Raw genomic sequence first — 16,922 nt, 5'->3', positions numbered from 1 at the left:
GGTTTTCTTTTTGTATCCATGTATTCAGGTTGAGTTGCCCTGCATTAAATTGTTCCTTAATTTTTCATAATACTTTTGATCTAAGCAACTCAAAGCACTCTTCAATTAATTACCATTCATGTGATAACTGTGGAAAACAAAGAAATTATAAGTTACAGAAACTTCCATATAACCATCTAAATCATTCAAACTAGGAAAAAAGCTTCTGGTTTTTTTTTTTTTCCCAATTGCAATGATAATTGTGAAGTGCATGCATTCTTATTCTTTACACCTTCACCTTCGCATTATATTCCTTGGCTTACCAATAAAAAGTGGCTTGCAATGTAGATCTTTATCCTACATGCAGAGCTTTCCAGGGTTTGTATGCTTTGTGGGTTTTTTCCTGGAGCTCTCCCCTTTCTAAAAGACTTCTTTTGAGCTGGTCATTCTGCAACAAAATATTAAAAGATTTTTTCTTTTCAATCTCAAAAATCTGTTACAATCAAATTATTCAACAGGTATTGTGACTCTCTAACCCCTACTGTACTGTCCCCCACCTCCCAGGATTTGTTCTGAACCCGACCAGCTGCACAACCTTGTCTCAGACTCTGAAAAAACTGAAATTGTGAGAAAAAGCTGAGAGAAATGTGCAACTTTACTTTTCTTTCCTTGCAGGACTCTGCAGGCTGAGGTAGGACTGTTGAGATAGGGATGACTCAAGGATTCAACTTGGAAACATCATGGAAAAACATTAACATGGAAAGGTTGATGCCTGAACACAGTGACAATAAGGAAACAGAACTTTACCTGACTCTAAATCCTCTGCATGATATAGTAGACTTAACTGGTTCTCAACTTTGCTTATTATTAACTGTAGTTTTTAGGAGGTTGTTGAACCATTCATCCAAGAGTATCTAGAAAAACGTAGCTTTCTGATTTCCAAGTAGCTCGCTGGACATCAGGGGGCACTGTTTCACCACCATCAATTTAAACTGAGACAATGCAGCATTGGTTTAATACAGTGCATTTCATGCCGTACTTAATTCCTAGTCCTTCCTATAGGCGGACTAGCTACTCTTAAATCAACTTAGCTACTCTTCATCTTTATATGTTATCACAGTGTGAACTGATTTTCATATATATCTATATATTTATACACAAATAAATATATATAAAAAAATCTATATATTGGATAAGACCTGGGTTTGAAAGACCTGGGATTCTTACAAAATCTTAGTTTGGAAAAAAAAAAGAAAAAAAAGAAAAAATATTTCATAAATGCACTGGAACTCCATTCTATGAGATACATAGTTACACAGGTACCCAGTAGCTAGGTCCAAAAAGGCAGGTGCAGAGCAGTTTGCTTCCTTTAAACAAAAAGATAACTTAAAAATTTTAGTGGTCGAGTTGTTTACAGACAGATTAAGAAGCGTCACTGAATAAAAACACAGGGCTAATATTTTAATAAATCATATTTAGGGTATATACACTTTAAAAAAAAATCTTTTCATATTTGTGAGGTAGGAAAACAAATGCCTTTGGCCTCTGATATCCTTTCCAGTGAAATTTTGTTGTTGTTTAAGAAAGATAAAGTACTATAGGAAGAACACCTAGTATTTCTTTTCAAACAAAGGCATGAAGAACCATTGGTTCTTATAAATACAGATCATTGTTTAAAACAAAAGACGTATTTCTCAGTTACAGACTTTTCCTACTTGTTGCAGAGTGTGAAATAGAAAAAAAAAGTCTCTCCTCCCTGCAGAGACGACTGCTGACCTTGTCGGGGGGATCCCAGCCTCTCAATCAAATATGCTCTAGATGAAATGCACGGAGGCTGAGCGCTCCATTCCTAAAGGCCATAACGAAACCAACGCATTCATCTAAAAAGCAAACTCTGGACATGCAGTAACCACTTTCAGAATAAAGAGCGTAGCAAGTCACACAAGTTTTAGTAAATTAAAAAGGAACAGATAAACCACCTGAACCCACATCTATCACCAGAAACCTGTTTTTTACGTGGGAAGAGAGAGTGAAGATTTAGATGAGTTGTGTGAAACGAATTGTTACAGCATCATGTGCCAGGGCTAGGACTGAGCATACTAGAATGAATATGCCTTACCTATTTGCTGCTTGAGATGGCAAGTAAGGGTACTGGAAAGGCACCTTACAGCTAAATCCTTGCTTTTGACAAGAGTTACAGTATGATTAAAACTACAAACGGTCCAGTGCCACTTCAGTGTACGTCATTGATGGATGAATGGGCAGAAAAATTGTTTTCAGCTTTGTTTACTTGAAAAGAACTAAGCATACAGCAGGGTTTTCCAATACATAAGTCCAAGAACAGCTGTAGTTACTCTCAGGTGCTGAGAAATTCAGGAACTAGAAGAAAAAAATCATTGGGAAATTACGTAGTGAACAAGAAGCGTACTGACTGGACTAATACAGCAAATGGTAAAAGAATGCGAAGGCTGCCAGCAAACACAGTGCATGTTTGAACATGCTGCTTCTGCGTACTTCCAGACAGCCAAGTACTCTGCAGCAGAAAATCTACATAAAGTACTGGGGACATCAGTTTGAACTTGCTGTTCATTTCTACTGTAAATAGACTGATATATCCTGTATGAACTTAACCAATTCAAAGCAGACAGTGGAAGCCTTTAAGATGTAAGGATTGGCACTTCTGTGCTGGTTCTAAGTGAAACGAAGTAGTCTTATCTGAAGATTTCCAATTACTTTGTCAAAGTAAATAGATGAGATAGACTGCATTAGGTCATCACCATCGTGTCCCACAATGGCAAGTGAAGAATGATGTATCTCTCTACAACAGCAGCTCAAAACTCTGCATGCATATTTTACTGTGTAAAATGTTGCTTTAAGTGTTTTTTTCGGCCTTCTGACGTCACCCACCATATTCTAACTTTCTTAAGACACTGGAGATTGTGTTTTGTGTTGGTGAGTACTTAATAACCGTGGTTAGTCATTACCCAGTTGTTGCTTCATGCTGCGTTGTGGGAAGAGCACTAACAAGCAGGACTCCTCTATACCACCGTGAGCCATTTGTCCCAGCTGCCAAGAGCACCAGCTTCCCCAGGTGCAGGCACAAGGCACAGGTGTGTGGCGGCCCTGCCCAGGGCGCTGCCGGTGCACCACGCCTGCGCGGAGGGGATGGAGTGCCCGCATTCGTACTGAAAAATATGTGAAACGAGCTGTTCAGCTTGTATTTTACTCCTCTTTCCTCTCAGAAGCAGCTAGCAAACTCCAGGCTTCAAAAATCTTCTTGAGGGCAATGTAGCTGAACAAATAAAACTTCAAGAATTTTACTTTAAAAAACCGTTTTTATAAAATCACATTAGCTGAAAATATTCCATTCCCATCGAGTGAATACCACATGCACATAGTCTCACTGATGTAATATATACGCACACATCAGTACACAAAACCATGAAAGATCTAAGCAACTTATTATGCAGGAAATATATCTTTCTTTTTATCCAGGAAGATCAAAAGTAGAAAAACTTTGCTGCTTTCAAAATAATGTTCTAATTTTTTTTTTCCTGAAGGCAAGTTCAGGATTTTTTAAAATAATAGTCGTTTGAGTGGATGAAAATAGGAGACAGCCCTCAAACTCTTGGGTAGATGGCTTGTGATTCTGTAACTCAGGAAAATGTGTAAATTGCATCAAATCTTTCTCATCTTGTTTTCAATCCCAAAGTTTAGATTTACCTCCCAGTTCACTGGTCACATAATTCAGATCCCAAACTCTTTCAAACACAGGGTATCTATTTATGCTCTGCTTTTACACTGTTGAACACAACTGAATCTTTGTCCATGACCACAGCGCCTATAATATGAAACAATAGTAGTAATTAAGACAGGACAATTTCTCTATTGTCAAGAGCCTTATTTTCACGGCACAGCCTTCAGAAGACTCGCCCCATGAAAGGATTAATCAAGAGTAATGTAGCTATAATTTCTGCAGTAAGGGAAAATTATTTTCATATGCAAATAGGTTGATCCAATCCTCTCATCCTGCTACGAAAGGAACAGCATCAAGTTCAGTAGTGGGAAGGCAGAATTTCAAGGACAGCCCTTTGATGAGACTTAAAACAGGCAAGTTAAAATGTGAGCTGGAAAGAGTCTAGAATATTTTTCTTTCACTCTCATCCAATGGTCCAGGCTCCACACAGTTAAATCAGAGTTGCCACAGTTTGTTAAACATTGAATGCCCCTCCCAAGAAGCAATGGGCTCTATAATTACTCCACTGCAGGTCAAAAAGCTTTCTTGTTTCTCTGAGTTCAGTAATCACCAGTTGTAAAAGTTCTCTCACTCAGAGGTTGAAGCAATAAAATGACTAGTACAAGGGCTGTAAATTAAAGTGCAAAGAGAAACAAATGAACTTTGGTAACAACTATTGCTAACTGAAAAAAATAAGGGAAACTCATGAACTAGGAAAGTGGTTACAACGCAAAAACAGTTTATTTCACCAAGGAAAAAAATAAAAATAATTTAAAAAAAAACAACAAAAGCAAAAGCATCCTGTGAGCTATGGAACACCTAGCGCTCTCAACCCCACTCTCTGCTGTCTGTTGTGTTATGCTAAATGGTGTCTGTGGCTCAGCTCATGGGTGTATTTATTCACCTTTGCTTGGGGTATGGCTACACACGCAAGTCGGAGTGAGGCAAGAGCGGGTGGGGATTTACAGCATGTTAGCTGCTCCGTGGAAACCACCTGCCTGCATGCTGTGACCCTGTTTACGTTGAGGAATAAATGTCTTCTGCTTACTGCTGGGTACAGCTCCATCTATAGTGTATTACTCTGGTTTACCTGACATACTGTAAATCCACACCCTAGCTTGCCTTGTAGCAACCTGTATATATAGACAAGTCCGATACAAGCAAATTTAATGGCAGACACCTCCAGGTTGTGAGAAAAAGACTTAATGTGCCTTCTGATAACACCATCCTGAGAGACAGGATAACTATCGGTCTGTATAACCATCTGCGTTGGTTCTGCCTACAGCACAGAGATGTTGTCATGCGATAAAACATATTAAAAACTATTTAGGACTCTCTCGAACAGTTCTTAACAGGTGTTTTGGCAAAGTTCCATCTGTATCTTCTTCCACAGAGAATGGCTAAAAGGGCAAAAAAAAGCATCTTAAGATGCCAGAATTGAAACAATTTTAGTGTAAATGGAGCTTCTCTTACTACAGCTTGCAATCTCATGTTTTCCCACAAGCCCTTTCCAAACCGTACTAAACCAGTGAGTGTTCTGAGGGATTGGGCACAGTATGAAATGAATATGCTTGCCCCTCTGCTATTAAGTAGTCTGGACAAAGAGTAATTAAGTTTTTTACATCTAATGCTGCGCATTTTAAGCAGCTTTGAATGCTGACAATAGATGTTTTTAAAAAATCCTGTCAGTGTTAAGAGCCATGGAGATGTATTTTCAGGTAAGCAAAGACAAGGATGACAAGCCTGTTACTGACCCCACCCCCTGGAGTTAAGACTAAGCCCTGGCAGGTAGGTGAGGATGCCACAGCATATCAGACAGGCTGGTTTCTATAATCCTCAAAGACGCAAATAGAACATACATTAATTGCATGAGCATTTCTCTCTTGTGGCTACACCCTGTCTAGTTTTATGAACCTCTGAACCAACAGCCCTTTACCTCTCAGTAGATACTCTTACTTTCAAAGGTCTCCAGCTTGACAGAGAACCAAGGTGTGGGCTTCTGATGCTGAGGACAGCTTTATGAGTGTTGCCACTGCCTCTGAACTAATGTCCATCTCCAGTGTGCACCACAATTTCAGCAAAATACGCAAGCACACTTATGTTTATAAACGGTTATTATTCAAGAAAATAAAAAGTCATGATCTAGAAACAGCTCAAAATGAAACAAAATGTGTAAACTAGCCTCTTTACATTGTTCAGAGGTAGTTAGACACTCAATCTAGCGGAAAGGCACAATTGCTCGTTTATTTTCTTGTTGGCTCTATATTTGACCAGTTCCATACAGCCGAAACGTTTAAGCTCTCCATGACTCCAAATGTTCTCATTATTCAAATCAAGACAACAATACCTGTTATGTAGTGTTTTTCAAACCTGCAGGAAAAATAAAACATGCAGAAGGACCACTTCTTATTACACTTCTTTAAGTGGCAGCATACATGTGTTTGTGAAGGCATGGAATCTTCAGAAACACAGCATGAACAAGATATTCTATATAATTTTTCGATATTGTTCTCTTCCCTATAGTCCTTTCAAGGCTTCATTCAATGCAGATGGTAAAGTCTGTAAAAAAAGTTGAAAACATTCTAAGACTGTACTAATAAAAAGCTCCTGAGCAAGTCTATAATATAGATAATGTATATAGCAATGTCTACCGTCCAAAAAAACTGCTGGCACTTTTGAGCATAAGGCTGTTTCTGGTTGTTTCTAACTTTGTCAGCCTTAACCAGTTAAAAGTCATCATGAATTTTCAAAAGTCATAAATTTTCTTGGGAAAACACTAGTAAGACTATGGTCTGCAATTTGGTATAATACATGGCCTATTTTATAGGGATAAGACTTTGGTTATCTTCAGAAGGGTACACCCAAAACCGATCAGGTTTGCAGCCTCCGAAGAATCTCAATTAGAGCTAGATTGCCAAATACTCCCATGGCCCTGATCACGCTCTCTCTACTCATGTCTCTGATCTGCTGACCACAGAGCATGTCACAGCCCCACCTTGCATCGTTTCCTGATACTTCAGGAGTGACTCATACATCCTTGCAACTTTCCCTGAAAGCAGATTTGTCCCTTTTCTGTGCCTAACGAGTATCACAAAGCCAATTTCTAGGGAAGACCTGGAAATGACCTCCTAAAGACCTCGGCCAGATCCCAGTATCGCGCTAATTCTTACACACTTCAGAAAGAGCTGGATTTATCTCATCGGATCTGATCCACAGTTCACTGAAGTCAACAGAAAATCTCCCACTGGCGTCAGCGGCTCTTGAACACTTTAGTGAACTGAACTTTATACTCCAAACAGACCTGGAAGAAGTGTAAATTACAGAGAAAAAGTTGAAAAATACACTTTTTCCAAACTTACAGTTTTCCAAATGTAAGTTTACTTATTCTCTGGGGCCTAGCGATCAAAACATTTTTTTTTCTTTTTGCTATATGATAGAGCCAGCAATGTGCTCGTAGCATTTAAATTATAATTTGACTGAGCTGTAATTATGCTTTAGTAAGTGTAAACCACAACTAGCCTACACTGCACTGCCTAATCAGCATTCAGCTATTTGATAAGAGGAGATATCTCCAACAGTTGATACAATTATCCTGTTTATAACCAACAAGCCAGGCCTTACCTTTAGAGCTGTACGCTGAGGAAAGTTAATACAGAATAGCCATTGAATAAGGTCACATATTCCAGCACAGAGAGTTATATATCGACACAAAAGGTAAAAAAAAAGACACTGCCTTCCAACCCCCTAGACACCAAGGTATCTCTGTAATGAAGCTACTTTGACATTTGGGCCCTTTTATCTTTTTAACCACGTGCCTGCTCCACTGGCTTTGATCCTACAGAGAAGCTTCCCTCAAAATAACCTGGAAAGAGGGTAAGATTAATGCTATTGTGAACGGTTCCTCATTTCCATTGCTTTGCTGGGTAACAACATTGTGTAGAGTTAACTCCCTCTGCTTCTAAAATACTGAGGAATGTTTAAACAGTAATTTCTTCAGATTTGGAAACATGGGGAAATTATAGATAATGAGCTCTTTATTTACTCCTGCAAACTAGAGCCAAATTAAATGCTGTACTACAAAAAGCAACACGATGCACCTATCTTTGCACCACAATATGATATGGCTTTCCACAGGTGATAACTAACAGTTCAGGGAAAACATGTGTTGTAATAAAATCCCCAAACACACTGTAGCAGGCTTCTTTAGTCCACGCAAATACCCTAAGACCATTCAACTCTTAGACTCTAAAGGTTATGGCTATTTTTTGTTTACTGACAGCAAAGACCCATCTGATATTTAAAGGTTGGCTGAAGAAGCAGTGCTACTTCCAGTAGTAGCCACTGTGAGCTTTCAAAACTGCAGACTAACGCTTGGATTTTTAAAATTAGCTACAGAGGTTTACCTATGCAGCACCAGGGCCAGGAGAACAAGGAGGATTAGCATGCACCCAGCCTGTGTAGTTCTTCTACATTTACATATTATTAAAAAAAAAAAAAAATGGGCAAAAGCCTATCGTAAAATTTACTGTTCCTTATTATCAAGGCTTACGTAGTTCAGCTTGGCAGTTTGATAACGACAGGGTAACTCTTCTCATCTTGAACAAACCGGTACATTTACATAGAAAATGAGCTTTACAATAAGGCAGGCATTTCTGATTCTATTGATCCTGCTCATCTTTCTGAAGAATGCCATCATTTGACAGCAGCAAAGTGAGAAGTCCGTATCTGAGACTTTAAAGCCTTCACAAGTTTTCACATTGCTAAGATCTTGCTCTTATTTTGACTCTTTAACAGGTGTATCAGAAGAGTATGAAGAAGCCGCACAAAACCACAAGAATCAAGATAAATGCTGCAAAAGTCTGCAAAAAGCTGTACCAGGAGATGACCCAAAATCCAGCCATTTAACTCGGCCCCATCTGAGACAGCACCCACCCGATTTCAACAGGGCACTGTAGACAACGATAAATACAAAATCAAAGATATAATACAAACACAGCTGCATGCAGAGACAAAACCACAAAGACAGCTAACCTGCACTTACATTTCAGATCGTGCAAAGGTTTCAAGCAGTTTCATTAACTGAGGGCTGCATATACAAAAGCAGCAACATGTTTTTATTGTTCAGCGAACGTAAACACTGGTAAGAGGAAGTTTCAAGTCTTTGAAAACTATTGGTTTCTTATAAATGCAGGAACAGACTTAGAGAGATGTCGTTCTGGTTTTCTCCTCTACTAAAATAACTTGTTTTTCCAGGACACTTACGTTATCTTTCAGAGAGATCTATGCATATTTTTTTAACTGAACTAATAAACTGAAAAAAAGCTGTGGAAAATATTTTTAGTGTACCATACCTATCTTTTGTCTTCCACCTTGGCATCACTTTTACACTTTGGAAAGCCATTTTAAAGCCTGCAGCGGGTTTTCCTGTTTCCTCCTCAGCAACCTGGCAGGGCCCTGGCGCTACCTGCCATTTTTGTAGGTCCCCACAAAACCCTGCTGCTCAGAGACAAAGCACAGAGAACAGCTTTTTTTCTGCACAAGGAAGTGCAGGCACTGCAGCACAGGACGTCTCTCTTCAGGGCAGTCCTGAGGGAGAATGAACCTGGTGTGTATTTTAGAAAAGAAAAAAAAAAAAGGCAGAAAAATCTTTAAGAAATACTTTATTCTATACAGATAGGTGTTCTGTTTTTTTCTTAAGTTAACTGAGGGATTATCAGGCTTTACTGTAAACGCTAAGTCCTCACGAAGTAGTACAAAGGGCACCACGGGACGTGAACAAAACTAACAATAAAGTGGGAATATTGATGACCAGCCGAGGGGAGATAAAACACAACACCCCCCCGCCTCTCTCCCGAGGGGAAGGAGGCGCAGGGCCCGGCGGCCACACGGCCGGGTGAGAGGCCTCGGGGCCGGCGGCCGCCGGGGCAGGCCCTCCCACGGCCCCGGCCCGCAGAAGGCCACCGGCAGCAACGGGAAGCCCTGAGCCGGGAGAGGAGGCGGCTTGGCTCCCCCAGCCTGTGTGTCACAAAACAAACACGCCTGGGAGCTTCCCCCCATGACTAAGTTTCTCCTCGACGGCAGGGGCGGCCATTCCTCACCTCCCCGACAACGCCCCCTCCTCCCCGTCCCACCGCCCCTCCACCGCGGGCGGGGCGGTTTCACAGCCCCTTTAGCGGGAGCGACCGCACCTTAGGACCCCCTCCCCAGGCGACCACCGCCTCCCCTCCCCAGCCCTTGCGGAAGAGGCTATATTTGGGCCGGGACGGGGAGCAGCCACCTGCCCCGCCCCATCCAGTTTCACCCAGGTGCGGTGAGAGGAAAGGGAGGGGGGTGTCGGTTTAACAGCGCCCGGCTGGCCCGGGAGGAGGAGCTGCCGCCTGCGCGTCTCAGGTGTAACCGGAGCCGGGAGGGCGCGGCGCAGCCACCACCACCTGCGGAACCTGTCGGGTGGCTCACATCGGCTCGGCCGTCGCGCAGGCACCGCTCCCTCTCCTCCGCCCGCGCCCTCGGAGGACTCTTCCCCGGCCCCTCTGCCGACCCCAGCCATGAAGCCGCTCTGCGGAGCTGCGCTCCTACTGCTGCTTTGCACCGCCGCTTGCGCCCAGAATAACCGTGAGTGTCCGTACCCCTCTTTCCCCCCTGCACCCCCTCTCCCAACCGGGTTCCCGCCCCGCCGCCCTTTCCTGTCGCCCCTCTCGCCCTCCGTCGCCCGCGGAGCCGCCCCGCTGGGCGACCCACTTCGCGCGACGCCACAAAATGGCGCCCCCTCTCCGCCGGGGTCGATGGCGGGTGTGGGAGGGGCCGCCCCGCGGGCGGGAAGGTGAGGAGGGGGCAGCCCGGCGTCCCTTTGTCCCCAGCCGTAGGGGCCCGGTAGCCGGCGGGAAGAGCCCTGGGGGAGCCTGAGCGTCGCGAAGGGCGTTCTTGCCCTTCTCAAGGGAAGGGTGGGTGGGGTACGGGTGCCCGACGCCCGGCCGGCTCCGTCCGGTGAGGGGCGGCTTTGTCTCTCCTCCCCGCCCGCGGAGCGGCGGTGCCCCGGGGTGCTTCCCCGGGGGCTGCCGCTCCACGGCTCCGCTTCCTTTCCAGCCTGCATCTGCGAGAAGAACAAGCGTGTGACCAACTGCCGGATGGAGAACGGCGTCTGCTGGTGCGATTCAGTGGGCTCCGGCGTCTCCGTGGACTGCAACAAGCGTGAGTGGGGCAGGCGTGGGGCTGGGAGCGCTCTCTGGTACGGGGTGGCGAGGAAAAGTGCTGGTTAAATTTGGGGGAATACGTGAAAATGACCATTGAGTTCCTGGTAAATGATGGTAGCAAGAAAGGAAAGCTGCTTCCCGGTCTTCCAGGCCAACTGGTGATGGAAGATAAGTGTTTAGGATTCCTCCTGTGTGACTTGTGTGGATGTGCATACGCTTATACTGATGGAGGCTCCTCCATCCTTCTTAATATTCGCTCTCCAATGGCAAGGATTTCTCAAAGATTAATTTTTAGCTTCCTTGTAAGCATGTATCATGATTTTTCCTGCCAATGTAAAGGTGAAAGAGTTCTTGTCTCAAGACCTGACTCATGGTTCAGACTCGGCTAAGCTGTAAATGATCCTCTCGCTGTAAGAAAAGGAAAGTGGCTGGGCTTCCTAGGCGTTTGCCTTGAGAAGCTGATGTACCGTAGTTGTGTTGGCTTTATGCACTACCTACATGTTAGACACCTTCTCCCCCTTGTAATGGTTTCAGATCTGGTTTCCTTCTGATGTAAACGTGTGCTTTTACAGACTTAAGAGCTCTGTTTTGAACACTATGGTTGCTGCATAACGTGACTTTCTGGTTGTTTTTAGTGACTTCAAAATGCCTGTTGATGAAAGCAGAAATGAAAGGCTCAAAATCAGGTCGTCGTGAGAAACCAAAAGATGCGTTTGAAGATACTGATGGGCTTTATGATCCCGAGTGTGAAAATACTGGCGTTTTCAAGGCAAAGCAGTGCAATGGAACCACCTGTTGGTGTGTGAATACAGCTGGTGTTAGAAGAACTGACAAACATGATGCAGACTTGAAGTGCGATCAGTTAGTCAGAACGATGTAAGTCTTTCAACAGGGTGTGCTGTGATGTTAAAACATTCCTGTATTGAGCTCTGCATTGTAGAGGATTTACCTGTATGAGTGATGTGCTGGGGATGAATGAAGACAAAGCAATAAACACTTTTGATAACTGCCGCTTTTTTTTTTCTTCAGAAAGCAGTAGACTTTAGAGGAGGCTTTTTTTTTTCTCTTGCTGCTCTGTTTTTTTTCCCCCGAGGTTAGATTGCTAGTATGTGTTGTTATATGCATGTGCTCTAAGAATATTCATTGTACTTGCCTATTATTTCAGGTGGATCATCATTGAAATGAAACATGCTGAGAGAAATGCTCCACTGGACGCTGAATCTTTAAAGAGGTAAGCAATGATAGTAAGATGTTATGGCAATGTCTCTATGCGTGACAGATATCTAGTGTATTTCTAAACAATTGTTAAAAAGTATTGTTAGACCTCTGAATTAATTTGTAAGAAGACATCTTAGAAGTGACCTACAGATCCTTCACAGAACAGTTTTAATTGTTTTAATTTTTATTGGAAATAAATTGACTGCTAATGAAATTCACTTCCATTTTAAAATTTGATTGCTGGTTTTTTTTTATCAACTCAATATACTGAAGGAAATGGAAAGTGAAACTGCCCAAAAAGTAAACTGACAAAGATGGCAGAGGGACTGCATGGAAGCAGCAGGAGAAAGACAAGAGTTTAGCTATTTTTTGGCTAAAACAAAATCCTACTTCTCTTTGTCAGAGGTCATATAGCAAGAAAAATGTTCTTGTAGCTGTTAGATCCCCCCCACTGGAACAAAAGCTGCTGCTCTCTAGCTTCTCTTCTGAAATCTCAAAACTGTTCAGACTCTTCTCTCTACCACTGCAGTAACATATGTTTTTATTTTTCAGTAAGTGCATCTTTGCTGTTGGGAATTAACAGAGCTCTAGTATAATTCAGTAATGAGAGTGCACTGTGTTTGGTTGGGATAGTGTTAATTTTCTTGGTAGCAGTCAGTATGGTGCTGTGTTTTAGACTGGTGACCAAAACAGTGTTGATAAGTCACCAGTGTTTTAGCTGTTGCTGAACAGTGTTTATGTAGTGTCGAGGCCTTCTCAGACCCTCACTCTGCTGCCCCAGTGAGTAGGTTGGGGGTGGGCAAGAAGCTGGAAAAGGGGGGACACAGCAGAGACCGCTGACCCAAATTGATGAACCTTATTGTATAATGTCATGCTGAGCAGTAAATCTGGGGGACGTTTTTCCCAAGTAGCCATTGCTTGGGGATAGGCTGGGCGTCGATCTGCTAGTGGTGAGGGATTGCTTTTTGTGTCACTTGAGGTTTTTATTTCCCCCGCCCAACCCTTTCACTCATTATTAAACTGTCTTTATCTTGACCCATGAGGGTTTTTTCCTTGCATTTGCCTTCCTGTTTCTCTTCCCAGTCCTGCTAGCAGGAAGTGAGAGACTGAGTGAAGGTTTAGCTGCCAGCTGGGGTCAGCCCACTACAGAGACTGCAGGAAAAAGCCCAATTAATTATAGTAGTCTTCTCTGCTTCTGAAAATCAACGTGTAAAATAGTACTGTTCTTAACAGCTATGGCTTTAATATCCTTACAGGTTCTTCAAGGAAACAATTACCAGTCGTTACATGCTGGATGGACGCTATATAAGTAGCATTCTGGTAAGAGGCACATAAGTTTTAGTAAAGTATCAGAATTTTATTTTGTTGTGAATAACTTTGAAAACTTCTTTGACTAATGCAGTACAGCATGAGTCTTATTAGAAGCTCTCAAAGTGGTGGCAGTTACTGAGCAGCTAGAAAATAGCTGTATCTGAACTGAAATACTCAGAAATTACATATTGTTCTCCTCAGTCTGTAGATGAATTCTTACTTTGCTTTACTAAAAAAATGGAATTTGAATCCTACTGTAAACAATTGGCTTGAGACCAAGTACCAGAAACTTGGTTCAGGATGTGAGTTCACAAGTTGGATTTGATAGTTGGATTTAAACCAGCCCCTCCTTAATACCGTACTATATTTTTTGCAGTATGAAAAACCTTACATTACTATTGACTTGAAGCAAAACTCCTCTGAAAAATCTTCTGGAGATGTGGATATAGCTGATGTGGCCTACTACTTTGAAAAAGATGTAAGTGTGTCATGGGTGAAGTCTGACAAAGACTAGATGTGACTATTGCATTATGCTCAGTAGTCTTACTGCATACTGGCTAAAGCAAGATGAATTGTTGCAGTGCCTAGATGAATGCCCATTACAATGGGAATTAGCAAGTCTTTTTTTTTTTTTTCCTATCTGTTCTTAGGTAAAAGGTGACTCCATCTTTCATGATAACATACTAAACATGAGTTTTGGTAATGAAAGGCTCAATTTTGAGAAGACATCGGTCTATTATGTTGATGAAATACCACCGGAGTTTTCCATGAAGTCTCTGACTCCTGGCCTCATCGCTGTCATTGTAGTAGTAATAGTAGCAATAGTTGCTGGAATTGTTGTTCTGGTAAGTTCTAACAAAGCTGGCAAGCAGAACGGGTAACAGCGTAATTTGGGAAATAATGACATACCAGGGTAATTCAACTCTGATAGAAACAATCTTCCTCTGTAAACTGGCTGCTTTTTTGAAACTTGGGAGGTGGGAAAGAGGTGATGGACGTACATACTATCACTTTTTCAGGTCATAACTGAAGGCTGTTGTGTGGAAAATGAAAGTGTTAGGGAAAAACTCATCGAGGTGAAGGATGGGTAAAGGACAGCTTAAAGTTCAGAGTTTTAAAGTCACAATCAGATAAAGTTACAATGTAAGCCAAGACTTAAATAAAACTTCACAATTATTCTGTCCTTCTCTTGCAGGTCCTCACAAGGAGGAGGAAAGGGAAGTACGTGAAAGCAGAGGTAACTAATTTCTGTTTATGGTTTATATGTGGGGAGGAGGTTGGCCAGAATCCAGAACCACGTAAGCTTGTTATAGTTTCTTAAACACATCTGAAGCACCCAAAGCAAGCTTTTAAGGAAAATGAAAATACTCAAATTCTGTTAACTAGTTTTCATCTTTGTATAGTTCACCCTGTTTGTTCTGTACTAGTTTCAAAGGCAGCTGGTGAACTGCTGCATTTCCCGGGGTGGGGGGCAGTGCTGACAGCAAGTACTATTTTTACATATCTATAGCAAGGGCTATACAATTCCACAGGAAATACTGATAGTCTTGTTCTGTGTGAACTATTGAGAAGTAGCACAAATGTTGATCTCCCTCTACCTCCTCCCCTCCAGGTAAAGGAAATGAATGAAATGCATAGAGGGCTGAATGCATAATAAAATGGGCTGACAACAGAGTAAGATTCAAAGAAGACAACGACAGAAACATTGGAGGCATGGATCTTAACTCTTTAAAGATTACCCCTGAAAGGGAGGCAAATATGCTCACTTGATGATTGCTAAAACTCTAACAGCCAAGACTGGTAACCATGCTACTATTTTTACTTTTATTTGAGAGTTAAATCTTAAACGCCCCATCTTACTCAAGTCAAACTTAAATACTGCTCCCTGATTTTGTTTTTATTATGATAATTAAATGAGTTGTCAACTGCTGTTACTAGGGTTTTGGAGCATACACGTTTAAATGGTTATTTTAGCCTTGTGGGAGGTTCATGGAAGATAATGATTTTTGTAGCCACGTTGTAACAAAATGTCTCCTTATAACTCAATGTGATGTTTTTATGGCTGTTTGTACATATTTGAAGTTGTAACTTTTTTATGACTTGAATTAATAAAACTTTGAAACAGGCTTCTAATTCCTCTATGTTGAAATTATGATGATCGGGTAAGTTATTGTGCTTACAAATTCAGCAGTGTGATATTTCCTTAAAGCAAGCAACCCCAGCATAGGTGAAAATATTCTAGAACTCCCATAAACAAAGTTTGTATTAGCCATCTAATATCTCAGTAGCATGATTTTTTTTCTTAAAGCTGTGAAAATTATGCTTTATCCTATTTTCCACTCTTACTGTGCAACAGGAGTAAAATGATAAAATGGATTGTTTGTATAAAAAATAAGCATGCTGTGAATGTAGCAATTTCAGGAATGCATAGACTGCTCTTTCCAATGCTATGTAAGTATTTATAGTAAAACAAGCCTCTAATCTAGAACATCTGTGTAGGGTTGGGGGTGGGTAGGCTTGGCATCCAAGGGTTGAGCTGGGGATGGGCTATTACACCATTACCCTGATTTACATAGATATCCATTACAAAGAAGGTGTTGCACAGCTAGAATCTGTTTCTGCTGTTATTAATGTTTACTGTCATGGAGGCTGACCGAACTTGGAGGCTATCTGCCTCCCAGAGCTCTGGATAAAAGAGCTTGCTTTGGCAGTCAGTAGTCTAATGCATATTGGCCAGCAAGTTAATATGTATAGTCCGTCCAGCCTATCTGATTTATAAAGGAAATGCTGTAACTCCTGTTGCCAAAGAAATAATTACATACAAGATAAGGAACTGAATGACAAGTCATATTACTAATCTGGTTTTTGTTTTGAGCCCCCTCCCTAAAACAGGAAAAGTAGGATAAACTACTGAGAGGACATTCTACTTACTGTGTTCGTAAAATTAAATGTGAAACGTACCCCACTAGAGACCTTGTGTGCATCTGCTAAATACAACAGGGAAGTTGCTGAACTGTGTTGAACGTACCTCTGATGTCACAGCTAACCAGAGTATCTGCTGCCTTGGAACAAGGTGGTAGCTGACGTGTGTGCTGATGTGTTGATGTTGCAATGTAGGCAGCGACTTTCCCTTGGGTCTTCCAACATGCGATGGGTGTGTGTGCTGAGCTGCTGGAGCTCCCAGGTTTTGATTTTTCTTGAGTCTATAGTATGCTTTGGGAAGCAGAGATGTGCAGATTGATTATTTTTTTTTTTTTTTTTTTTTTCCCCCCCCCCCGTGTTGAGTTGCTGCTCCTGGTAGGCACAAAAATCCTGAAGCAGGGAATTTACTGCAGTACTTTACAGCCTCTTCAGGCGGTTTTTTCAGTGACAACTTCTGTAGGGCAGAATATATGTCTGCCAATATATCTCACTCCCTTTCTCCCCAGGTATGCAGGCAGTCTGCTGAGGCATGATGAATTTCCTACAATTGTGTAAGCCGTTAAACA

The 16,922-nt window shown here is 41.9% G+C and overlaps 1 protein-coding gene across 2 annotated transcripts; it reads left to right on the top strand.

Annotated features, from left to right (window-relative positions):
• The first annotated feature begins 9,955 nt into the window (after positions 1–9,955).
• EPCAM (epithelial cell adhesion molecule) lies at positions 9,956–15,567 on the top strand. 2 transcript variants are annotated; one of them, XM_054197193.1, is made up of 9 exons: positions 9,956–10,327; positions 10,799–10,903; positions 11,541–11,781; positions 12,071–12,136; positions 13,380–13,443; positions 13,811–13,912; positions 14,085–14,279; positions 14,630–14,671; positions 15,047–15,567. In XM_054197193.1, exons 1-9 carry the CDS (start codon positions 10,261–10,263, stop codon positions 15,086–15,088), a joined length of 924 nt encoding a protein of 307 aa, XP_054053168.1. In that variant the 5' UTR covers positions 9,956–10,260; the 3' UTR covers positions 15,089–15,567. The 2 variants fall into 2 exon arrangements, with proteins under 2 accessions (XP_054053168.1, XP_054053169.1); XM_054197194.1 differs by lacking the exon at positions 9,956–10,327 and adding an exon at positions 10,443–10,535.
• Positions 15,568–16,922: the final 1,355 nt, after the last annotated feature.

Source organism: Rissa tridactyla, chromosome 3 (assembly GCF_028500815.1).
Source record: "Rissa tridactyla isolate bRisTri1 chromosome 3, bRisTri1.patW.cur.20221130, whole genome shotgun sequence".
Lineage (NCBI taxonomy): Eukaryota > Metazoa > Chordata > Aves > Charadriiformes > Laridae > Rissa > Rissa tridactyla.
This window is presented reverse-complemented; position numbering and strand designations above follow the sequence as displayed.

Coding starts and splice junctions, on each gene's coding strand:
- EPCAM (XM_054197193.1), top strand. CDS start 10,261: ATGAAGCCGCTCTGCGGAGCTGCGCTCCTACTGCTGCTTTGCACCGCC. Junction 10,904..11,540: donor CTCCGTGGACTGCAACAAGC/GTGAGTGGGGCA, acceptor GGTTGTTTTTAG/TGACTTCAAAATGCCTGTTG. Junction 11,782..12,070: donor GATCAGTTAGTCAGAACGAT/GTAAGTCTTTCA, acceptor CTATTATTTCAG/GTGGATCATCATTGAAATGA.